Genomic DNA, 26,041 nt, shown 5'->3' on the forward strand with positions numbered 1-26,041 from the left:
GCAGCTGATTTATTGATGTTTTTAAATCCATTCTTAAATCACTTAAGTGGCTGCTGTGGTGAGAATATCCAATTTACTCAAATTTGACCCAGTGTGAACATTAATGGTGAATTCTGACCTGTAATTGCATTTTTTCACTCAGAGCACTCTTGTCACATGATTCCAAGTCCAAACAGATGAACAAGTATTCCTTACATCACACTTGTGTGTAGAATTTGCCATCAATAATTAGAGTCTATTATTTGCACTGTCAGCTGGAACTATTTTTGAGATATAACTGAAACTAATATGATTAATTAGTCATTCAGTTCAATGAATATTAGTGTTTGGAGAAACGACTAAATGACATACCTCACTTCTTGCAAAATAGTTATTTTTGGGATTGTTCTTGCGCCTTCTGTGCTTCCTTTCTTTTTATCTGCAGATTAAAAAAAGGTCAAAGCTATTCTTAGATATTTCTAACATTGCACCCCTTCTAAAGACAATTATAGAATGTTTATAGGTAGGCCTATGAGAGTTTTTGAAGAGTAGCATCATAACAAAAGACAAAGAAATGACCAAACAAATATTTCCTCAATATTTCTGCAACGCATTGAACATTAAAGAATAACATAAGTCGATATTCTGGTGTCATTATAAGACTAAATTGGGTTTGACATTCAATGAACAGATGAGTTACATCAGACCATTTCATTTTGAACTGATACGATCACATTTAATACGCATGAGCAAGCAAAAGATATCCATTTACTTATACGGTATACAACAACAGATACCCCTGGTTTAGAGCAGGACTGCTTAAAACCCTCAGGGCCACTGTGCTGTCTGTTTATTGATATGCTTGTTGTACCTACTGTTGCGTAAATCAAGTGTTTAGTGAGGCAGAAGGGATTGTTGGAAAAGAAGCAGTTCTCAATGCCTGGAATTGTCCATTCCTGTTTTAGGGGTTAAAGAAAAACGTGGAGACTATGATTTGGCTTTACATGCATCCCCCAGTCAATTTTTGGCTTGGGGATATCAGGTTGAATTTGTGTAATATGGAAAAACGCAGTTCTGAGCCTATTTGAAGACATCTATAGAAATAGACTAAAATCAGAGACCTTGTTGGAATTAATGAGGAAGCGGTAACCTATTTTGTTTTAAGTAAGATAACCTGTGAATAAGTGAGATGGTTTGTTCTGGAAAAATCAGCAAAAACCTTTTGCTGATGAACTACATAAGCAAAATAAATCCACGTCAAGAAATTAAAGAAAGTTCCACAATGAACTCAAGTTTACTCAAATTAAACTAGACCTGTGATTTAAGCATTATGTGTGTGTGTGTGCACGTGAGTGTGTGCAATTGTCTTTTGTTTGTTTGTTTGACAAATGAAGTCCAACAAACAGAGAAAGATGAATGAGGAAGGAACACATCCTCACAGGATCATGACTCAGGAGAAAGGGTCCTCCCTGTTTCATAAGGTGTTACCTTTTTCTCTGTTGCATCAACTGATGGGATTTGTGTTTCTTAGTGCTGCCACCGCTAGTCTTCCCCTGCTGCGTTGTAAATATTAGCCATGTGATTCACGGGGAGCGTTCGGTCTTACAAAAGGGAATTTTAAAGGTCGCTCCAATGGGGTGGTTTTTCAAGATGGGGATTGTCCCTTGTTCTTCAAGGAAAGTCTTACATTCTTTGAGGATCTAGAAAGCTCAGGATCATTCCAAATAATGAATTAGTCTGAAAACGCTTGCTGGTAAAGTCAGCTTTAATGATTTCTTAAATGTTCTGCCTGTTTGTGTATAGTTTGCTCATCTGTAGCTAGTTGTAATAAAAAAAAAAACAGAATTCAGCTCATATTTTTCTTTATATCACTATAGTCAGGGTTTTGACTTTTTCCTTAATAAAGAGAAGAACCACACAGGAGATGAGAACTTTTGCTAGATAGACTTCTGCAGAAGGAGAATCGGTCTGTCACAGCACAAAGCTGTCACAGAGGAGTTCTGCCTTCCTAGTGTATCCAGTCTCTTTTTATTGAAAACTGAAGGCTGCAGACATGAACGCGGGTCATTTAATCAGGAACAACAGGAACATCACATCACATAACAACTTTTCAGGTCATTGTTTTCTTACTGAAAGATAGAACTGAGACAATCATATTGTGGTGATTATAGCATGTAAGCAAATGATAATTACATAACCATAACAACTATCTTCTTCCCTTTTGCAGTAAACATCTGTATTCCTATCAGATGCTAGACGCCAGTCTGCAACACTGGAGTGAGATGCCTCTGACCAGGGAAAAAACAGCCACAGACACTTTTGGTGGCTTATCGGTTTCCGAGGTTTGCATGAACAAGATGTTTTTCAACACAAATTATAATCTTACAGAAATTACGATTAAAAGCAGATGTTATAGTTACGTATAAAAAAGAATGTCTACTATATGGTCAATACTTTGTGTAATCAATTTGTTCCAGATATAAAAATACAAATCAGTGTTGACGAGGATTCATGAAACCTGTTGTATGGTGCATACTTTCTTTATTTACCCTCTGCATGGACTCTGGAGATTTAAGATTTAGAGATCTGATTGACAGGTGTGGAGGAGGGAAGTGTGGGCTTTTGTTTCTTACTTTCACACCAAAATGGCACTTAATGTCACACCTTTTAGTTCTACTCTTGCTGTACAGTGCACAGAAACGCATGCTTACACTTCACGCTCTTTCTAACACACTAGACTGACAGACAAAAACACATGTGATGACACTTGGGAAAACAGTTCAGATACAAGATCAGGTGTGGGAACGTGTTTTGTTTGAATTAGTTTAGAAAACGTGAGCCAAATGTGTGTGCTTTACAAAACTGTAATATCTTTGTTAGTATTTATCTTGCACTCCAGCTGATAGCTTTTAATTGTATGATTTGCATAAAATGTGGCCAATGGGAGTAAATTAATTTAACAAGTAAAGACTGTTCTCTTATTGATGTGCTAAAAAATAAACGGTTTACACTTTAAAATGGGAAATAAATAAATAGATAAGTGAGGTTGTTCAGTGGGAAAGTATTTTAATGCATCTGCAGCAAGAACTTCTTTAAAAATTGATGATCATCATTCCTAAAATGAGTTTCTTATCCTTTTTGGGACTCATGTATTTAGCTTTGCAATGCTTTCACCTGGATTGCCTTAGTGGCTGCGTAAAGATAAGAAAACAGCTGGGCCAAACGACAAACCCACAAGTTACTAATTAAAAGTACATTTGACAGTGAATTTTAAAAAATGCACAAAGGAAAAGAGCTCAAAACAAGCATTAAAACTGTAAAAATTGTTTGCAAATTATAATTTTAAGGATACAGCTCATATTCTTCAATATGCACTTTAGGAGTGATCACAAAAAAAGGTGATAATTGTTGTATCGGATCAGATCAGATACAGCAATTATCAGATCTGACATGAGAAGGATAATCAGCGGAAAGTGCTAAAAATACCTAAAGATTATTTTAAAAATTATAAAAAAGGCTTTAAGAAACCAAAACTCTAAAAGTGGTTAAAGAACTGTTTAAAAAGCAGGAGAACAGACACAGACTTCTAAGTATCCTTTAACTGAGACTAAATTTAAAGAAAGAAGTTGGTCTAATACAAAAAGAAGTTGGAAAAACTATGTAAATGTGAGAGATGGAAAATCTATGAAGGCACAAAAAAGTGACTATAGATATTCTGACACAAAGCAACTGAAATAAAATTGCAGACTTGTAAAGTAAGGAAACTAATAAATCTAAAACAGCAGAGGGGATGGTTGATTAAACCGGATGTGGACATGAAACTGAGGAAACAAAACCAACACACCTGAAGAAAATAACAAACCTACTGACAATCTGAGCACAAAACACGACTCAAACAGAAAATGACTAAATTTCCTGAATCCTGATTTAATTCATGCTTTACCAGTTGTGTGTTGTTGGTCTTGGTCTAAAGCAGGGGTCGGGAACCTAAGGCTCGCGAGCCATATATGGCTCTTTTGATGGTCACATGTGGCTCGCAGACAAATCTTTAATTCAAATTTTTTTTCTTCATTAGACCAGTCCTTCTCGTGCGCGATGCGATGGCAGAGGCGCGCAGTAGTAGCGGTGCTTAGAGAGACAAATCTGCGCCAGCACTAGTATAAGTTTAAAATTGTCTATTAATTCACAGAGTTTGTACCACCCGGAAACCTGTGAATTGACGTGCCTAAAACTACGCGCTCCCGTCTCTGAGAAAGAGCGCGCAGTTGCGGGGACGGGATGTGTGAGGGAGAAAGCAGAGGGTGGGGCTGAGGTGTTGTGGGGACCGGCAGCAGGTGAATCGCGCAGGGATTGTAAATAGGTAAAACCCACTGCCTGTCACTCACTGCAGCGTGTGAGTGTGTGTTTGGCTCCAGGTCCGCATGTGAGCAGTCTGTCTCACATCTACAAAACATTCATACCAACCTAAGATCACGTTTAAAGTCTCAACGCCTGCATGAAGCAGAAACTCACCACGTAAACCAGACTAGACCATCAGCAAAACTACCACGAGAAATACTCATCATTTATTAGAAACAGCATAACAATGTTATTAAAAAGAATCCACAGACTTATTGTACTTTAAAAAGGTTGAAATTACATCAAATGCACACATTCACTTGTATTTTAGTTTTAAACATATTGTCGCGGACTGAGTTGGGTGGCTGTTGGGCCGCGTTAAAAGTTCTGGAGTTCATTGACCGCATCAAGCAGAGAGCTGATTGGCTCTCAGTTCTGTCGCTCAGCCTGTTGTTAGGTAGTTTGGACCAATGGGGTTCAGCTATGGGCCGAATAAGGGAAAGGGGAGGGCTGCAGCGGGAGCAGGGGAATATAAAGTTGGGAGAAGCGCTCTCGTCTCGGCGGGAGAGATTCAGGAGTTGCTGAATTAATTGTTCGGCGTTTGTCGCGGTCTGCAGTAACCCGAATAAAGAACCTTAAAAGAGGTTAAGTCTCCGTGCCTCAGTGTGGGAAAGGGACACTACATTATTGTATGGCTCTTTCGAAATTACATTTCAAAATATGTGGCGTTTATGGCTCTCTTGGCCAAAAAGGTTCCCGACCCCTGGTCTAAAGGTTCCTCTAGCAGACAGTCCTAAAATTCTCGAGTGACATTTGATCTTTAAAAAAGCTGTGATGTTAGTGCTCAACAATTGAGGATGTGGAATGATCCTGGTTATAGAAAAAAAAGACTTACAAAATGCGTTTTGGTAAAACTTCCTTTAATCAAGGGTTTATTGATCCAAAAAAAAACCAACAACTGGAAATTCAGTTTGTTGCCTTCAATTAACATTAGCCTCTTAAAATGCTCTCATGACCCACAATGATTTCCTATCACCATGAAACATGACCCATTTTGAAGTAAGGCAATATGTAATTTCCCATTACATGTTTGCAGCAGTGTCCCAGTGATGCATAAATAAAGAAAAATGTGGGATTCCACATGCCTAATGTGAAAAGTGTGCACTGTTACTTTTGCATAATTATAATGGTAAATCTACGATGTCAACTTCACCAGCAGAACAAGAAAAAAGCATCAGATATGAATTTGTGTCATCCTTATGCAGCCCCCCCACCCCATCTCAAACACAATGCAAATGAATTGTGATAGGTCAAAAGAAATATGTACCTTAAAAGAAAATGAAAAAGAAAAACATGAACACAGATAGCTTCAAGGAAAGGTGATGCTCTTTCTTTAAAAGTAGGAGATGCTTTACTAGAAATAAAGTTTAATAATGGGAAAAATGACACTGTGTCAGAGTGTACACTTACCAACCACTTTATTAAATATACAGTACCTTGCTAATTTCAGAGCTGTCTTTATCCTTTAGGTACTGGAAACCTTCTTAAGAGAGTTTGGTCCATGTTGACATGACAGCACCACACAGTTGCTGTATATTTGTCAGCTGCACATCCATGATGCCAATCTCCCGTTCCACCACATCCCAAAGATGTTCCATTGGGTTGAGATCTGGTGACTATGGAGGCCATTTGAGGACATTGAACTCATTGTTATGTTTAAGAAACCAGTCTGAGATGATTCCAGCTTTGTGACATGGCACATTATCCTACTGGAAGTAGCCGTCAGAAGATGGTACACTGTGGTCATGAAGGGATGGACATGGTCAGCAACAATATTCGCGTAGGCTGTGGTGTTGTAACCATGCTCAGTTGGTACTAAGGGGCTCAAAGGGCGTTAAGAAAACATCCCCCTTTACTACAAGGCAGGTTGGATCCATACTTTTATGTTGTTAGTGCCAAATTCTGACACTATCATCCAAATGTCGCAGCAGACATTTTTCCAATCTTCTATAGTCTAATGTTGGTGAGTCTGTGTGAATTTTAGCCTCCGTTTCTTGTTCTTCGCAGACAGTAGTGGCACCCAGGGTGGTCCTCTGCTGCTTCAGCCCATCTGCCTCAAGGATGGACGTGTTGTGCGTTCTGAGCTGGTGCAATATCAATGGCTACTTATTATTTGAACATCAGACTGACCTACTTTAACTTCTTGTTTTAGAAGCTGTCTTCTATATGATAGTTTATTTGTTTTACACGACTCCAAATTTTCTATGTGCAGGAACCATTTTTTTGCATTGTGTTTTTTTCCGACATGAAAAACTGCTTCCTCTCCTGCTTGATGTGTTTCGTATCCCCCTCCAAACCTGTTGACCTGCACTGAAATTGTGCTGCGTTCTGTAGCACAAGTTAAATTGAGCTTAAAAGACCTATATAGCCTGCATTTACATTCAACAGATGTTGTCAATTTGATTTGCCTCAGAGAAGAGGCACACATTTAAACTCTGAGCAAGCTTTAAGGAGAGCTGACAGACAGCAGAAATAAAAGCTAAAAGTCTTCTAACACATATGTAAAAAGCATAACACAGATACTTCCAGTACAGAGGTGTATGGAGGTTATATGGTTGTGCTAACTTATGTAAGGGTCAGAAAAGATGGATCTTTAGAACAGAGCCAGATATGCCCCTGCTCTAATGGCTCAGCAGATCATTAAATGCCCCATATGAGCATTTTGTCTGACAGGTGTTTTTAAGCTAGTTATCAGAAGAAAAACATACACCACAAGATCAGAGGTAGAACTAATGGAAAGAAACTTAGTTGATTGAATAAACTGAACTTTTATTTAAAACTTAAGACAAGAACTAAACCACTGAAGTGAAACATGAATCAGCTCAGCAAGGATAAATAGGAAACAGAAAGGAGATGTTCTTTTTTTTAAACAGGATTGGCATGAAGAGCAAAACAGAATCTGATTTACGGAATAATAACAAGTGGCTGCACTGTGATGCAGTGGTTAGCACTCTTGCCTCACAGCAAGAAAGTTGGAATCTCTTCTACTAGGACCTTTCTGTGTGGAGTTTGCATGTTCTCCCCGTGCGTGTGTTTTCTCTGCACACTTCCTCCAACAGTCCAAAACAGGTTCAATAGGTCAATTGTTCATTTTAAACTTGTCCCTCAGGTGGGAATGTGAGTGTTTGTGTGTCTGTAGGTTCTTACAATGGACTAGCAACCCATCCAGGGTGTACCCCACTCTCACCCTACAGTAGCTGGGATAGGCTCCAGCAACCCAGTAAACCCAAAAGGGGAATAAAGATGTTTGGAAACTGGATGAATGGACAACAACAGCAAAAAAGATGAACTTGTCCTAAAACAACAATAAAACAAATCAAAGACAACCACACAGAAAACACAATCCTTCACAGCATCAACCAGTCTTAAATGTCTTTAAAATACTGTATTTGTTCCTGCTGGGCCAGAAGGGCTCTATGATTCTCTATAGGTCTTACAGTTGGATTGTGGTTCATCTTTTTTTGTTCCAAAGTCTTGCTCTGCCTGTCCCAATAAAATCGACAGCTAACCAAAGAAAAGTCACTGTAAAGCAGAAAATGTTGGTTTCACGTTCAACAACACCCAAGCTGTATAAATATCGGATGTTTGTTTCTTTAAGAGAAACACAGCACAGATGAAGGACATCTTTTTAAAGGTTTCTGAATTCAGAAAAAAATGCTGTGAAGCTTAACTGCTCTCCAGTTCCTAAAAACTATTGAAAAATGTATTACCTCTATTACAACAAAAAGCCTTTACTCCTGCTCTAGCTTACAAGTCAAGTTGAGGGCTAATAAACATTTGTTTTTGGTATAATTGAAGGTGAACTGAGCTGTTTAAAGACATACTGAGAGGAAGACTGTGTTTATGCTAATGCCTTGTCAGATATAGAAGCTAGCAGCTCTTTGACACCATTTATTATTAATAGGACAAGATCACAGAAATGCACAAGATGTGAGGCAAACAATGCTGCCTCTGGCAAACAAAGGGGTCTGACAGCGGCCTGAGTGAATGCTTCAAATCCAGTTGCATGTGCATGCAGGGCTTAGAGGAAGTGAGTGCAGGAAATTACTTTTTTGTTTATTGATGTTTATGTTTGTCTCACAGTAGAGGCTGTGTCCCGCCTGTTTGCAAACATGTTTGTAACACGTGTTGCAGAACACGCATGAGCCCCCCTGGTGACTGGAAAGCAGGAGGCCTGCCAGACGGTTGGCACTGCAGTGTATTCAAACACTTTGAACTGATCATGGAAACAGAAATATTGAAGGTTTTAATTAAATTTACAGTTGGAAAATCTGTTAACTGGACTGAATTAAGGTTTAATCCCATCAGGTGGCAGTTCTGACATCAAACACACACACAATGAAAATACAAGGTATGGTGTTAGGGTAATTAATAAACAATATAATACATCCTTCCCTAAACAAAATATATCCCAAACAATCAATGCTTTTTATTTCCACTGCAGGTCTAATGTGCAGCGAAGATTACTCATTAAAAACACCCTCTCTCACCCGGCTGTACAGTGCAAAAGTATTTGATTACATTTAAGCGGCCATATCATAAAATTACATTTATCAAGTTTTAATCTTATGTCAATTACATTAGTAATACATTTTGATTTAAATCCTTCTTCATCAATATCATATGGTAATTGAGCAAAATCTGAGAGTCTGCAAGCTCTGTTGGGAGAAATCCTGCTGTTTCTGTCACTTTTGAGAGTCAAGCTACTGTGACAGTATCTAAAATGAAAATAAGATCCGTAACAACCATTCTGGGGGTCTTTTTGATTATTTTCATCATTGTATTTTGTATTTAAGATTTAAATGACCTGAAACTGGTGTGGGATCTTAAAATTGACAGGTGACTGCAAGATCCTTAGCCTTCCTTTGCCCGTTTCAATAAGTATCAGGGTTGCTTGTAACTGTGGTTTGCCCATTTTGCGGGAGGCTTGGGTTCATTGACACCAAAATGTCATTGACCACTGGAGCAGAAGAACTTTTGGCCCTATACAAATCAGTGGGTGAGGTTGCACACCCTTTGTTCATCTGTAACAGACTGGGACGATGGTGAAATTAGGATGCTGATAGAATTAAAACTAATAAAAATTGGTATCATTTTTTCACCCCTGGTTCTGTTGGCAGAAAAGGGTTTTGTTCAGTAAAGAAAACTTTTAAAAAATCATGTTACAGACCACTGTATGCACAATGTAACTTTGTGTGTGAGCTACACATCCAAAATGTGAAGCTCTGAACTGTTTCAAGTTGTCTTTTGTGCATCCTGTTATTTATAAAATGAACAGTGCCCTTCGAATACGAAAAGGCTACCATCTTCACTGCAGCAAAACAGACCCAGTGGCAGCATTAAGTCGTGCAAGTGATATCATTATTCTCTGTGTCCTGCACTGAGGATGCAAGTGAGGTCACAGTGTTCTGGGAGTAATCTCTTTGCATGCATGCGTGTGTTTGTGTGTTCACGTCTTTATGTTGTACTGGTTGTGAGTCTGTGTGCTCAAGTGCAGGATTAGCGTGCCTCTCCAGTCCTCTGGCTGTAATCGGACAGGACACTGGCTCCATGACGGCCTGAGACCCCCACCGCCTCCCACTGTGGGAGTGCCCCCGCGCCTTTCACTCTTTCATGACAGAATTTGGCTGGGTAGTCTTGGGGCTGTGGTATTAAAGCAGTCATTGTTGTTCACAACAGATTTTCAAAAGTGTACCTTCTTTCAGCAAGAGTGATAAATAAATATGATCTCCTGCCCCTTGTCTTTCTCTTAGAGGTATCAGCTGCTTTCCAGAATTTATAAAAGTCCCTTAATTTGTTGAACTCCCACAAAAGTCAGTCAGAGAAGGAAAGCTGCAGCAGTTTGACGGTTTGGAGGTCTTTAGATAAACGGCCTTCGGTGATCAGGTTAGTCTGAGCCCTCTGACCCAGGACTAGTCAGTCTGCTGTTAGTTTGACCCTTAACCTCACCCTTTGTCTTTCAGACTCAACGCCCAAGCGCTCTGACTCCAACACACACACATACACACACACTTTCCTGCATGCCCTATTATCCTTGACAGCCCTTATGCTCATATTAAGATCTACTTCTGTGATTTCAGGGCTGTTTCAGCTATAAACTCTCATTTAGAGGGAAATTAGTTTGGGTCGGAGTCTTGTTACTATACTGTCCTTAACAGCATTAGGTCTTTACTTGTGGCTTTTAAATACCAACGAGGATGGATGGTACCATTCAAATAGACTTCCTACTTTGTTACACCATGTGTAATGGCCAAGCATATAATGCTTTACTTTATTGTATTGCCATTGTGCAGTTCTCTCAGTGCCACAAAGCGCTCACTGATAATAATTACGGATGGACACATGCTGAAAGAAGGGTTTATGCATCCGTGCACCCATCTATTGAATATGACCTCTCACTAAGCCCCACTAAGGCTTTTAAACCAGCTAACTTTAATCTGAACAACCTGAAGAAATTAACAGACGAAAAATATTTTATCCTGCATATTTAGTCGTTGAAAATGAATATTTTCCAGATAGAAATTCCTCACATCTAAGCTTACATTGCATTGTGACAGTTGTTTTATGAGGGCGATGCCAGTGGGAAGGAACGATGCTGTCGCCCTCATCCCTCCGAGGAGACGGAGCACCATCAGACCAATCGAGATGGACCATAATCAGCTTTTCCAATTATGCTCCATCTCAGACCACTTATTCCGCACAAAATGACATCGATGAGGCCAGACATCACACAAATGCCTCTCAGAGTTTTGCAAGAGACCTCAATTTATACATTCAAACAAATAGTTGGGGCTATAATGAAAAAAGCCTTTTTGAAATCTCGGGTGCCTTTTAAAAAAATCTTCATTGTCATAGCAATCCCAAAAAGCTTTGGTACAGCAGAGACACGAGCTCAAAGCAATACACCCAGATTTTTTTAACAAAGCATAATTCTGCCAAGCAAATGAGTTATAGAGGAAAACTGACGTGTTGTGACAGAAAATGACTCGACCTTGTGCAGGAGGAACATAGAACTATTATTTTTTAAATGCATTTGTATGGAACAGTTTTTGCACACCATAAGAGAGGAGGATGGAATTGCCTGTGTGCATGCTCATGTATATAAGTTGGAGAGGCACAGGGGGTAGGGAGTTAATGATAAGCACCACTTAGGCTCTTTGATCAGCAGGGTTCATCAATCTACTGTCTGATCGGTAAATCTGAGAAAGTCCTCCACTGATGGGTTAGAAGTTTTCCCCTGTGTGTTCATGAACAAAACCACAATTCACTGTATTAAACGTAACCACTTCATGGAAAGCTTTCCTCCCAGCTGTTCCTTAACAACAATAAGTCGGTCAGAAAGTTCTGTCACTGTATAAGCATGTCTGAAGGGGCACAGTCTCCCTTTAAGAGCTGGAGGCCCCTGATGTTTTCCCCCTTTTCACTCCCTCTCCTCTTTTTTGACGAAGTTTTCTGGAGACAAAGGGTTAAGGGGAACCAGAGCCTTTGAAGAGCTGCCTGCTTAACCTCTGACCTTATGGTGCATGAGAGACAGACAGAAACAAAGAAAAAGAAAAAAGTTAGACCTGGTAACATCTAAAAAAAAAAAAAAGAACTATGCGATGAAATGCAAATATTTAAAGTTAAAAGTAAAAAAAAAAAGGATGTAAGGATGTAAAACATGAGTTTCATACATTTGTTCTTGTAAATGTTGTGAAGTGTGAAATGTTTCTGTGAGTAAAAATAAGTCCATGGATAGTGAGGGTGATGAACACTGCCCTGGAGAAAAGTCATTTGTCCACTATCCCTAAAAACCCCTCCCCTCGCTGGGCAGCAGGTTGTCAGTGAAGTGGTCCAGCTGGTGGAGACTTGAGATGCCAAACAACCTGTCAGAGATAAGAGGAGGCGGACAAGGTATGTGCAGAGCACACGAACTGCTCTGCAGCTTTCACTGATGACCGGAGGAGTTGGAACAGTTGGGCTCCCAGTCTCATCACAGAGCTGAGAAAGCATCTGTACAACCTGCTGAATGAGACTTTACTTGTTATCAGGTCCCTCATATTTGGACATGCACTGAGTTTGATAAAGTGGACTCCACTTAAGAGACCTTCCACGTTAAACTGGCGACAGTTCTTGTAATAAACCCCTGGGGAATGTTAATGGTTTGTCAGAGAAGAACCAAGCAACAGCCAATCGAAGCTCTTGAAAAAAATTTATTCCGACTCTGTTAATACATTTTTAGTAAACAGAAAAGTAGGGATTTTTTTTATTACAATTTTCATCAACACTTTGGGATGGAGACAAACCCTCACAGCGAAACAAATATCTGTGAACAACCGTCTTAACAACAAACTAGTATTTACAATTGTACAGTGATAAATACAAGTAACAGAATTACTACTAAAAAAACAACTTATAACAACCCTTGAATTGCAGAGCCACAAACATACACACACACACATCTAATTTAAATAAAGGAATGTCTTTTTCCTCTCAAGTTAGAGCATCTTATGGCAAGTCGCTGAAGCATTAAGGAGAAATATAAGAACTATTTCATGAAATGAACTCTCAGCTTGGGTCATGTTTACAAAACTGACAACATGGAAAAACGGATTGGTTAACTCTTTTTAACACCGGACTCATGAATAATTCACAAACAAACAAAAAATGGGCCAATTCACAACTTGGATCACAGCTTTGACTGTGTAGTCTGTCATGACAGAGAGCTGCGTGCTCATTGGCCACCTGTCAAAGGACAAAGGAAGCTTATTGGTTGGGCGGGGGTGACTGAGAGGACAGTCAAAACAGCTGTGTGATTCTGGATTGTGCACTTACCCAGAATGCAATGCAAACAGTGTTTACAGGTCCTTGAGCCTGCAGTGCGGTTTAAACAAACTGTTTATCTCAGTGGTGCCCCGCCTGCAGCTACCACTGCCTGTTTCGGTGGAAATTAACTCATAGCATCACTGAGCTATGTTGACATCGGTTTTGCATTTACACAGTCACACAAAAACACACACACACACACACATCTTTTCTCCTACACTGAGACTGAGCAGGGAGCTGTGCTTTGCTCCAATAATGAGAAACATGTCTCCCTTAGGATCTGTTGTGAGAGCTGAGATTATTTTGGTCGGTAAATGTTACTGACTGTCTGACAGTGGTCACAATTTACATCCTTCATAATGCATAAAGTGAGGAAGACGGACAGGAAAACAACTAAGTGTGGTTCACGGTAGGCCTAAAAAGGCCGCACAGTGCAAACATTTGACACAAGTCACAGAGTTTTGCAAAAATGACACAATACAATGCTAATGTTACTACTACTTTAAAGACCGACTCCAATCATCTTTTGATCTATTGTAAAAGTGTTCCCAGTGGTCTTTTATTTATGATTAGGCCGTTTCTAGCCAAAATCCAAAAGCCTGTCGTTTTCTATGACATAGTTTCTGCAGAGTGGCAGTAGGTCATCTGAAATTTGCCTCTAAGTTGTGGGCAGAACTGTTGGTGCAGAGTAAGCCCACCCCCACTTCCCATCATCCATCTGTTCACACGCTCTCCAGCTAGCTTACAGCCCCTAACAACCACAACCTAACATTGCCAGTACAACAAAAATTGCGATCAATATTGGAGCTATCCAGCCGCACAGTTTCTAGCCAGATGTCAGCTCAAACGAAAAAAAACAAGACGTACATGGATCTATTTGTCTGAAAGTGGATGCATCAGAATGGACCAGTGCAGGGAGATTTTGGCCAAAGATTGTAGCTTCTACATCACTGCTATAGACTGCATTTTTTCATCTGACTTGAATGAAGAAATATTCAGAAATTCAATTTTAAGCTTAACTTTCTTAATAAATTCTTCGTTATGTAAAAAAGGCCACAATAACATGTTAAAAACAACCAAAACACAATTTTCCGTGGAGTGGGTCTTTAAGCACCAATGATTTGCTAACCATAAGGAGCATCGATTCTGTCTGAGTCCAGTTTTTAATCATCCAGTTCTCTTGCAGGAGCGGAGAGAAACATTACAAACAGGTGAAATCTCTTTGCACGTCACAGGGTCACACTTTTCACAACAACTTTACAAAAGTTTTACAGTTCTTCCTCCATCCAGAGTGCAGCATCAGCCAGAAGACCATGAAAAGAGGAAACAGGATTCTGTTGAGGTAAAGTTTTTTCCTGGGATTGGGTTAGGAGGCTGCACTCCATTCTGGGACTCCACACCTGATGTGTGTGTGAGTCTCCAGGGTGTGATACAGAGGTGGGGAGAGGTTGGGTGTGTAGCGAGGATATTCTCTAAGAGAAGTGCTAAGCTGCCTGTTGTAAATGTTCTGAGGTGAAGATCCAGAGCTCTGGTAAAGGTCATGGCCCATATGTTCTCCCAGTGGTGGAGAGCTTTGATGGTTTGTAGCGCTGAGTCGAGAACCCTGCGGGCTGGAGCTGTAACAAGGTTGAGGGGTGTAAGGTGGGTAGGGCTCCATGGGGGTCATGGCAGTGGAGAGTGGGCAGGAGTAGGACCAGGACGTACAGTTAAGTTCATCTATTCTGGGCTGTGGGCTTGCAAACATGCATGCCTGGCGCTGTCCCATATCTGAGCTGTACGGAGAGTCTGTGAGGCACAGAGCAGGGCTGCTGGATATGCCAGGTGGAGGAGGATAGGAGGAAGGGTGACAGTAAGATTCAGTCCCACTTGGTGAGCCAGAATTGAAGGTTTTCTTGTACGCGTGTTGTAAGTTTCTTGATGAGCAGTTTTCTTCTCCTGCAAAGACAAAAAATACTGCGTTAAACTCAAGGGAACTGACCATTTCCAATATGATCTAATATCTTTCAGTTTAAGTTAAAAACAGGATGCAAAAAAAATACAATTTGGAGGATTTGTGTGCGTTTTTCAGATCAGATGTGTAGGACTCGGTGACTGCTAAAAGTCAAAATTGAGGTTTGAATGAGCATCCACTTCAATTTGGAGTCCGGCTGAAAATAACTGCGAAAGTGTTGAAGATTTTATGAGACCAGCTAAATCAACAGTTTTCTGGCTCATCGGTTCTGCACCACAGTGGTATAGTGAGGCTATAAAATGATTCCGCCATAAATTTAGACAACCAAATTAACCAAAAAACTGAAAAAAGAATGCAGACAACCACAATGTACCAATAATTACAAAGAAAAACAATCATTTGAATAGATACATACATTGTTGTCTAACAATTGTGCAACAAATAAAAAATACTAATTAAGATTAAGCTATCAGACATGTTTTTCCAATAAATTGATTCTACATTTATGGCATTCTTTAAAAAAGCATCAAAAGATTCTTAAAGAAAACAATTGAATGTTGAATAAATTTTTAAGATCTTATCATTTTATATTTATGTATCTATTCTAGGGCTGCACGATATTTGGAAAACTCACGATGTGCAATATTAGGGATCAGTATTGCGATGACGGTATAAATTGCGATACACGAACAAATAGTAAAACAAATAAAAACATAATCTCCATTTCACTGCAACAATTTAATTTAAATAAGAGTCAACATAACTGAAGTTACACTCCAAATGACCCTCGTCTGCCTACAAGGCGAACATTTAACATAAAAGGGCTCCATCTGATTGGTCAAATGCATAAAGGGATTTATTTGATTCGTTAAATACTTCAAGCTGCCATAAGGCTGTTTGAACACATTTAAGGTTACCATTTATTGCAATTTTTGCCGTCTTTTGCGACACGCGTGTTGCACAGCTTGATATCGCCATAATCATGAATTTGCGATTTAATGTGCAGGCCTAATCCAATTTTATGGCTTTTATTCATGTTTCTTTATTATGGGATTTAAGATTTAATGTGACAACATACATTATGCTCTTGCCAAGCATAATGCAGAAATGACATCTAACATGTCTTGGTAAAACCATAATTTCACAAATGAATGCACATGCTAATAAATAATGTAGGAATTTATTCAACCACTGCCTATGAAGGTCTTCTGTTAATTCGATTTGCAAACCAAAGTAAAAAAAAAATGCATTGATTAGTAGAAATCTTATTCGTATTCAATTATGGGTAATTACTTATAGTCTAAAAGAACAAACTTGAAAAATCTTTACAATTTGTTTCTTTATGTTTTCTCTCTCAAAAATTTTTGACAATAAAATCTGAAACCTTGCATAAAAGAGCCTCCTTAAATGTAATATTTATACTGAAATGATTAAATCACTACTCCTGACTGAAAGTGTTACACTTGACTCAAAGCTTGCATGAACAGCTTGTTCCCACCTTTCCTCTTGCTGCAGTTGTAGGCTTGTGGCTGCTGGCTAGGCTGCAGGTGGGGATGAGGCAGGGTGTAGTGTGCGGGTGGAGCGCTCAGCAGCTCCTGAGGACTGGTACTGTTCAAGCTGTTCTCACAGCTGTAGGGGGACCCAGCAGTCTCCGGGGAACCCCGCAGAGCCTGACTCTCCCCACTTGAGAGAATCCCTGTGGAGCAGGATCTCTGGCGGACAGTGCTGCGAGGAACCACAGGGTAATCCTTTCTGCAGCAGAACCAGAAGGCGTACTTAGGCATTACACCAGAAGCAACAGTTTGCATTTGACCCAATAATTGATACGTGACTGTCTTTGTTACGTCGCTCGCTACAGTATTTATTTCTATCGTTACTGAATTGTCCCCCAGCTGAAATACTTGTGTTCTTGTTGTTTTCCCTTTTTTCCTTCGTGTCTACTTAGATCCTCTCCATCCTTTCAGCTCTGATTTCTGTCTGCACTCGCTGCCCTCTTGGTGAACTTTGTGGTATGTAAGAGACAGCGGGCCACATCTCCCTGACTCCTGCAGAGATATACACGCATGCATGCACGCACACAACCAGAGCTGTTGTAAGATAATTCACCACTCTAAAAATAAACATCCATCCGTGTGTCACTTCAGATACTCTCTTCTTCTCTTCTCTCCTCAGCAACAAAAAAAGAGGAGGCTAAGTTTAAAATCATCCTCTTTCCCTCCTTCCTTTTTTTTATACCTCCTCCTCATCTTAAAAACATTTTTTTTCCACTAAAACGTTTACACTACCACACTTAAAAAATGTAAACCATGCAAATAGAGGTGGACTTGCATTGTTGTGATGTGTCTTGGCTCTGAACATTCAGTTTGAGACCAACCTTCGCGTGGCAAAGCCTCCGATCTGTTTAGACCACTTGGTTACACTAAAGCAAACCTTCATGTCTTTGACCATATGTACCCCATCATAACAACCTTCCCCACCAGCTGAAGCAAGTGGAGGTAGAGGAATAAAAATAGATTCCCATAAATGCTCTTGCACACACACACACATTCACATAATTGAAACATGCATTTACAAGACTGAACTCACCCTTGAAGCTTGGCCATGCGGTGCAGCTCATTGTCATCACTGCCTCTGAAGCCTTTAGCAAAAGGATTATTCTCTATCTTCAGCTGTGTGATCTATTGAGAAAGAATAAAAAGGCCAAACAACAGGCCCAGAAAGTTTCATACACCCAGATCAGATCATTAAAAGACACATTCAGTTGCTCACTGGCTGAATCATTAGTTTACGATCAGTCAGAGATCTTAAAAGCAGCCCTGCTGCAACTCGGCATGTTCCACATTCCTCAGCGGCTGATGCTTCTAACCGAGCAGGACAAAGTTCTCACCCACTTACACAGAATAAACTGTTTACCTAAACAGTCGCCGGGTTTAAGGGTTTCAGGCCAAAGCTTTTAGAGGTCCAAAGCTTTGAGCTTTGATGTTAAAGATCCAAACTTTTCTTTGTGATGTCATGGAGATAAACTGTCACGTTTTGAGGGATTTCATGTGGCTGAAGACCAGCTTCCCTCTACTGCAAGGGATCATCCAAACAAACTTTTAAAGAGCTGAAAACACTCGTGGCGGTGAACACAGCACGGCCTGAAAAGCTCCGATCTTTACCAAAAGAAGTACTATAAATGAAAGGTTTTGAACTTGAATTTCTACAGCTTTTGTTCAAATCTGGCATTTTATCGAAACACATTTGATTTTCCAAAATGAGAATGTGTTTGCTTTATACTACTTTTTTTTTGCACAGCAATTGCTCATCCTGAGAACATGTGAAATTATTTCTGTAATTTTGCAATAAATTCAAAAATATATAATTCTCGTTTTATTTACTTCTAATTTCTATACGTATTGTACACACAACTGTTCTCACACAATCAATCTCTGCAATGTTGATGTCTTTTTATGTAAAAGTAGTTTGTTGCTTTTCATTTTGGTAAGCAATAGATGTAGAAAACTGCATATATAAATTTAAAACAATAAATTGTTTTTTATGTGATTGTGAAGCTATTTTATGGTATAATAAACATTCAAATGAACAAACAAGTAAATAAATACAGGAAACTTGTTTTACCAAAGTTGGAAAAAATACATTTATGCTGTTTAAGAATGCAAACCGTTGTTTTCTGAAAGTGAAAAGGTCAAGCTATCAGTGAAACTTAATCTAACCAGCTTCTCAAAACATAAGCAGACTTCAGGAAACTGGATCATCCGAGATCAAGGGAAAGAAACAGGTCGTCAGAGAATGACATTCACAAATACCAGGCATGCTTCCACTCATGTACATATACAGACTGAGGTGTTGTGTTTGCAATTACACAAATAAGAAAATAAGGATGAAAACATTTAAGAGAATCTTTAAAGAGAATCACGGGAACAGAAATCTCTAGCTATAAGCAATGTTTTTTAATAATCAAGCCTGATTTTTGAAACATGATATGATTACATCACAAAGAATCTATACATCTGATGCTGAATATTAGTTAAAATGTAATATTTAACGTTTGTCAAAGGTACACCAATTAAAGTTGTTAGTTTAAAAAAATTCTTTAATGGAGCCTTTTGTGACTCAAATAAAACTCACCTTGTGGTTCTGATAGGAAGTCACAGCTATGAAGGCAGTTTCAGGGAAGACGTGGGTGCAGAAGGCTGTGTTTTTTGAACCAAAGCCATTGTTTTCATCCGCCTTGACGATGTGGAGACGAGGCTGGTATTTGTGCATGGAGTTTAGAATTATCTGCATGGGGGAGAATCAGAGAATTTCATGGGGGATGGAACCTGTAACATTCAAAGATACACCAACAGTCGGCATGCTGAATTTTCAGCTTGTATGAATGTTTTAAAACACAAGTTAGTGGTTCAGCCTCAATTGGATTTTTTTTACTATTATTCAAACGTGACCAAAATTATTAATGAACCTTAATTAATCTATTATAGATGATTAATATTTTTATGTTGACCGAAGTGAAGGTGCAGAGGTCAATTTATGAAAAGGTAAGATGGAACCAGAAAAACAAGTCAATAAAAGAAAATGTTTTCATTTCACATTTAGCTTGGAGCTTCCAATTTTTCTGAGCTTCCAGTCCAACAGAACCGGAACTCAGAACCGAGAAGCGTTTTTATGAGATCTCCTTTTTCCCTTTTTGTGAGCGCGCGCGCACGCAGGCGCGGTCACGTTGGTTTATCAGAGAAGCTCAGTTTAATCGATGTGACGTGTCCGCTGGTGACGCGCATTAGCTAATGGTCTTCGGAGTCACTGAAATTATCTCTAATTTTACATGCCAAAATGAACGTTGCCTCTCTGTGCGTGCGCATACGTGCGCCAACACTCGTCTTTTTATTCCTTTTTTGCGTTAATTTAGATGTTACTCTTTAAAACATTTTAAATTACAAAACATGAATTCTGGAGTGTAAATGAAATATGAATATAATATTTGTTTCAGAAATCCACAAGGACATCATAAACATCCGTCAGACTCACGTGTCCAAAGGGGTCCAGGTGATTGTTGGTGAGTTTGAGCTTCTGAAAAGAAACGAGCTGACGGCTCCAGTGCGCTCCAGTGGCCGGGGAGTCCGGATGGACGTACAGCCTGCCGGGCATGGCGGGCTCTGCCTTTCCCGTGACGGACCTAGTGGCCATGCGGGAGATCAGGAAACGCTCACGCAATGACGCTCCTGGCGTCACAGCCTGAGAGGCCGCGCAGGCCCGCAGCTGAGTGCCGCTGGCTGCTGCAGGCCTGACCGCTTCTTCAGCCACACAGACATGGGTGCAGGAGTTCAGGCAGAATGCCAAATGTCACTTCTTTTTTATTGATAGCCAGAATAAAAATATTTACAGATGATATCATTTTGATCAAATCTGTTTTTTTTTAAAGTAACTTAATGATCTGGACCCTGAAAGACTGAAAAACTGGTGAAACTCTTGATTGATTTGTTTGTTTTTTTCGTCCTTGCAGCTGGGGAAAAATACCCACCCCTCCCCATGCTAAAATAACCCAAGAATGAATTTAAGCAGCAGTTTCTTTGAGGAAGCAGTTTTGATTATTATCGAAACGAGCATGTCTTCATAACAATCATTTTTAAAAGAAAGCTCTAGCAAATGTGGCTTTGCATTAAAAGGCCTGACTGATTTTAGAAATATGGCGCATCCTCCTAAAGTGCATATAAGTTTGGAAATCAAGTTTGTTGCGCAGGCCAACATTTCTAGCGGGTGAGATCACATTAGGTATTGAAGTTTCAGGTTACGCAGTTTGGATTTTCTGGTGCTGGTTCATAATAAAAGCCATCTGAATGATTTATCTACCAAAAATGACTCTTTTAAAAAAATCAGACAAAATACGATTTACATTATTTATCATTTTATTTTATAATCCAGCCCAGCTCCAATCCTCTTATCCCAAACTACTGGAATTATGTTTTTGCCAACATCAACTTAACTAAACCGACTGCTCTTGAAGTGGCTTTTTCCCCTGCAGTGCGTGTCTTTTAATGGACTCCCATCTCATTTGTTATGAAGCTGCTCCTCTTTTTTTCATGGAGAAATGTTTGATGTTTTGAAAAGCGCATTGATGGATCTCATTGCGATCTGTGGAGTCAGTGTTCCGTTTAGATTTTCCCTTCAGCGCAAGTGATATCAGAGACTTTAATCCGGCCTGCGCCGTCTGTCCGCCCCGTGAACCCGTCATAGTCGGATGTAACCGGCGGGCAGACGCACGGGGGGAAACGCGGGGAACTAGGCCATCCCGGTCTGCGAGAAGGACCCGACCTTTACGCAGCGCAAAGGCGGGGCTGGAGTGAAGGATATAATACACTACCACAACACGGTTCACCCAAGGACGCGCAGTAAATTCATGCCGAACAAGGGCCAGTTAGGTATTAAAAATGATGTTTGCTGTAATGTTTGTCTTTAACATGCTCCATGTTTTTGAATATCATAAAATGCTTATATGATTGGATTTATGTATCAAATACTCTGCACCACGGACACAAGCGCGTATTTTAGGGGCAATCCAAGGTCGAATTACGTAAAATAGATGCGATGTACAAACCATTTGTTGTCTGCAAATTTGTAGCGATGGTCGTCCCCGGGCACGATGTCCATCAGAAGGATATACTTGGTTTTTGGATTGAGCCCAATGACTTTGACTTTGTAACTGGGGAACATCCTCCTACAGGAAAACATTCAGGATGGATGCATGCAAAGCTGACCTTTCCGCTTGAAAATGTTGACTTATAATTAAGCACGTTAAAAGAAATGATGCTCCCACAAAAAGATAAAGAAAAAGTCTCACCTTCCAGCCTTGGTGATGATCATCTCAGTCCCGACTTCATCAAACTTGGTCCAGAGTTCCCTGTCATGAAGGACAACTTTGATTGATCCCATTCCCTGCAACAGAATATAAACAGCGTTCACACAAGCTGCATATGCTCCAACACGAACTAGTATGCAAAAATATCTCACTAAATAAAAAATATTTATAAAAATAAGGAGTTTCTCAGACTACAATTCAAATATATCAGAATTTAAACCATGTTAACGGTATAAATGTATCAGATATTATTAAAAAATAATCCGGGTCTACATACCTGTTGGCTGGAGGCCGTCTGTGGTGAGTTAGCAGAGCTTAAATTGAGCCTAGGGTTTTCAAGTTTGGGTTCTTCTGGAGAATCCACGCAGCCCGGGTCCGGGTGCTCTGCAAGGCCGAACTGCTCCCCTCCGTTTGCCATGTCCTACTGCCGCGCACACAAGCAAACAACAACATGCACGTGCATTAGTTATTCGTTATTTCCTCTCAGAATTTCTCCTTCAAACAAAAAACAAGAAACCTTTATAAAACCTGTCTTTTGTTTAAATACAATATTAAAATCAAATTGTCTGCAGTAAAAATCGCATATTTTGAAACATTTAATGAGATCTGGAGGCATGGAGTTTAGGTGATGCTGTCAAACCCTCTGTCAAAGTAAGGACAGTGCGCTCTTTGATTCTGAGATGACAAAGCTGAAAATATCCCTTTAATTGAGGCTGACGCCTGATATTAGATTACAGTGGCTCACGGTGAGCCACACCGTGGACAAACAGATCCAATAACCACAACAAGCTTCACTTTGAAGAGGAGATTAAACGAGAGGCCTGAATTTAGGAACTGCTTTTAGTTCTTTGCTGTAGCTGGATGAAAAATTATGTTTTAAATTCCACTACATGTTTGTGAGTTACATAGTTTTTTTTAGGTGTGCCTGTGTGTGGGGTCCGTGGGCCTTTACCTCACAGCTCCGCGCTCCCTGCAGAAAACACGCTCATCCTGGCTCTGCTCCCTCTGCTCACCTATATTTGCGTCGGGGTGTTAGTGGTGTGTGGGGGATGGCCGCTATTGGATACGCGGGTTGTTTAATTTTTCCACCGTTGGATGCAATAATCCACAATGTCTCCAGAGTTTGGATAAATCCCTCAACTGCTTCTCTGCATCCGTCTCCTTTGCGCGGAAGAGCGCGGCTTGCGCTCCACGCGGTTCTGTTAGACCGGATGCTGCTTCTTGTTCTTCCCCCTTTGATTCCTCATGGTGAACCCTATCTCTGAAGCTCTTATCCAAGCCGTTTCTCTCCGACCGTTTAATACAAATGGAGTCAAGTCCGCCTCATATATTCTGCCCTCCCCCTTCTGTCTTCCCTGCTCTGCCATAGGTCTGCACGATGAATCGTTATCCACGGTCCAAGTGATGGCCGTGACACTGGCCAATGACGCACAGCGCACACATCCTACACTCATTGTATGTTTCCTAAAAACATGGTGCGCGCTCTGTTTGTGTATGCACCCTTCATGAGGCAAATACTTCTAAATGGTTTTTCATCTGGAAAAAACCTATTCAAATATTCCCATTTGCGGAAAATTTCTGTAGGGAGGACGAATTCTTCCAAGTACATAAAATAGTTGCGCCTTATGTCAATTTGGAGAAAATCGAACCTCTCCAACACGAGTCTTATCAGAAACTCGAGACCAAAGGAAGAAAATGTTTTATCAGTTCCAGAATAACCCACACTGTTTAAATCAAGGACAGGATAACACCCAATCAAAGGAGAAGTTGGAAATTAGCAGCAGCACAGACGGGAGCGCGCATCCCTTTTGACTGGATTACTGCAGATCATGATAACCGGAGGCATCCAGAGTTGAAAGTTGAAGCGGTCACCGGGAGGTCAGCCCGCTGCATCTTGCGTCACACATTTCCAGCGACGTAACATCCCTCACTGCACGCGCGCCGTCCAAACCCAGACCTCACCATGGTGCATTTTCTAAGCAATCACAAGCTCCAGCAAAAAAAGGCTGTTTGAGGGCGCATTTTATTATAATCTGTATGAAGCCACAATTACTATATTATATTATATTATATTATATTATATTATATTATATTATATTATATTATATTATTTCATTTTATAAACCATTTCTATGAATCAAGAAAATTGATTAATATATTAAACATAAATGGAATGAATATTTAACAAACTTTATGTGTAATCTGCAGGGAATTGGCATACTGTAAATTTCAGGTTTAGCAGATCTGCTTTTGTTTTTGGTCACCATCGTTATGTATTCATTATTATTATTATTATTATTATTATTATTATTATTATTATTATTATTATTATTATTATTATTATTATTATTATTATTATTGTTGTTGTTGTTGTTGTTGTTGTTGTTGTTGTTTTTATTATTATTATTATTTCTTTTTGTTAAATGTCCCACTCCCCTTGTGTCAGACGTCCTGGGCAGCAGCTCGATGTCTGTCCCGCATTGCTCAGCGCGCCGCTGCCAGAGGAACAGGACCTGTGCGCACGCGCGCATGATGCAAATAGATTCTGTCTGAATAATACAAATACATCCATAGTAACAGACTTCTGCAAAAAATTAAAAACATTATTTACGTATAAGCAAATGTGTGGAAGGGCTTTAGTTTTGGTGTGACAACAGAGCAAACGGATGAAGTTGTTTTTTGAGGATTGTTTGTGACTGATCATTATCTTTTTCTAAAATAGATTAAAATTAAATGAGAAAAATATAAACTACAGTTCTGCTGCAGTATGAGAATAAAGTATTAAGTTTTCTCTTTTTGGTTTCAGAATTGCTGAAGTTTATTGCACTTATTTGACTTTTAAAAATATTTTCGTTCACAACCAACTTCCTGCTTCATAATGTGTTTCATGATCAAAACTTCTAGTAAAAGGAACTGTGTTTTAAAGCAATGCATCGACTATTAAGCCTAGTGTTTTGTTTGTAATTTATACTATGGAACAGTTGTGCAGCACAGAATAGAATGTATTCCTGCAAGAAAACATTTATAGGCCTACGCAAAATGGTTCTGATAAATCACGTGACTTTAAAAAATAAAAGTAAAAAACTCTATTTCTAAATAATTAATTATACTAATTATTTGTTTTAAATTGACAGACTTTATTAGGGTATTTAGACTTATTTCAAAAGATTTAGATATAGTTTAATCTAAAGGTTTAAATAAAATGGTGTTCTCCACAAGGAAGCTATAAAATGTAACTTCATTAAAAAAATTAATTCTTTGGTAATTTTACTGTAAAAGACAAACAAACTGATAAACTATGTTGACAAAATAAATCAGTTACATTAAAACAGTTATCAACATACTTAAGTAATTCTTTATATATTAAAGTAATTTTATTCAAAAGTTTGAACAGATTTTTCTTTAACCTGAATAGTAACCAAAGTTAATATTTGGTTGTGTAAAAAATGTAAGAACTTAACAGTCTCGGACCTTTCAGGATTCAGTTAACACTTATTTGCATCAAAACGCACAAAAAATCTTTTCATCTCTTTTATTTGCACTTTGCAGAGTAAAAATAAGAACCGGTTAGGAATCATACCTGAAACGAGGTCCCAGTGGCAACTGGAAAGGCCATTATTGCCCCATCCTGGCTTGAGTTGACTGGATCCTCTGTTCTCTGTCTGGAGGAAGTGGTGAAGGGGTCCCAGACCTCCTGCACTCAGCAGATCCGTCTCAAACACCTCCAGCTTGGCTGAAGCGAGTGTGTGCACAAGTGTGTGCATGTGTGTGTGGCATTGCAGGGCAAGGTCAACTCATTTCTCTGCAAACAATCACATCACACAGAGCAAAATACATTCCAACCCCCCTGCTCCCAGCATATAAGGTGCTCTGATTTGGTACCAGGGAAGAGTGGGGGGTGGAGGGGTCCTTTTGGGTTCCAGATGAAAGCGAACATGTTCCACGTTCATATGGCTTCATGTTCCATATGTGAGCAAGGTGCTGCCTTCTGCACGGGCCTGGACAAATACTGCAATGCTGCAACCACTGCATAATCCCAGCTCATGTGCAAA

General features: G+C 39.6%; 1 protein-coding gene across 5 annotated transcripts; it reads right to left on the reverse strand.

Moving 5' to 3' along the window:
- Positions 1-14,331: 14,331 nt before the first annotated feature.
- On the reverse strand, positions 14,332-25,676 carry tbx5 (T-box 5). Of its 5 annotated transcripts, none has more exons than XM_020705584.1 (9): positions 25,570-25,676; positions 22,267-22,413; positions 21,972-22,066; positions 21,729-21,848; positions 20,162-20,309; positions 19,265-19,417; positions 17,720-17,811; positions 16,632-16,885; positions 14,332-15,117 (listed from the first exon to the last, which is right to left on the reverse strand). In XM_020705584.1, the coding sequence occupies exons 2-9, from the start codon at positions 22,405-22,407 to the stop codon at positions 14,549-14,551; spliced, it is 1,572 nt and encodes a 523-aa protein (XP_020561243.1). In that variant the 5' UTR covers positions 22,408-22,413; positions 25,570-25,676; the 3' UTR covers positions 14,332-14,548.
- Between the last annotated feature and the right edge of the window lie 365 nt (positions 25,677-26,041).

Source organism: Oryzias latipes, chromosome 9, assembly GCF_002234675.1.
Source record: "Oryzias latipes chromosome 9, ASM223467v1".
Lineage (NCBI taxonomy): Eukaryota > Metazoa > Chordata > Actinopteri > Beloniformes > Adrianichthyidae > Oryzias > Oryzias latipes.

Coding starts and splice junctions, on each gene's coding strand:
- tbx5 (XM_020705583.1), bottom strand. CDS start 25,605: ATGGCCTTTCCAGTTGCCACTGGGACCTCGTTTCAG. Junction 22,411..25,569: donor CCACTGGGACCTCGTTTCAG/GTATGATTCCTA, acceptor GCGCGGCAGTAG/GACATGGCAAACGGAGGGGA. Junction 16,886..17,719: donor CGCATGGCCAAGCTTCAAGG/GTGAGTTCAGTC, acceptor GTTCTGCTGCAG/AAAGGATTACCCTGTGGTTC.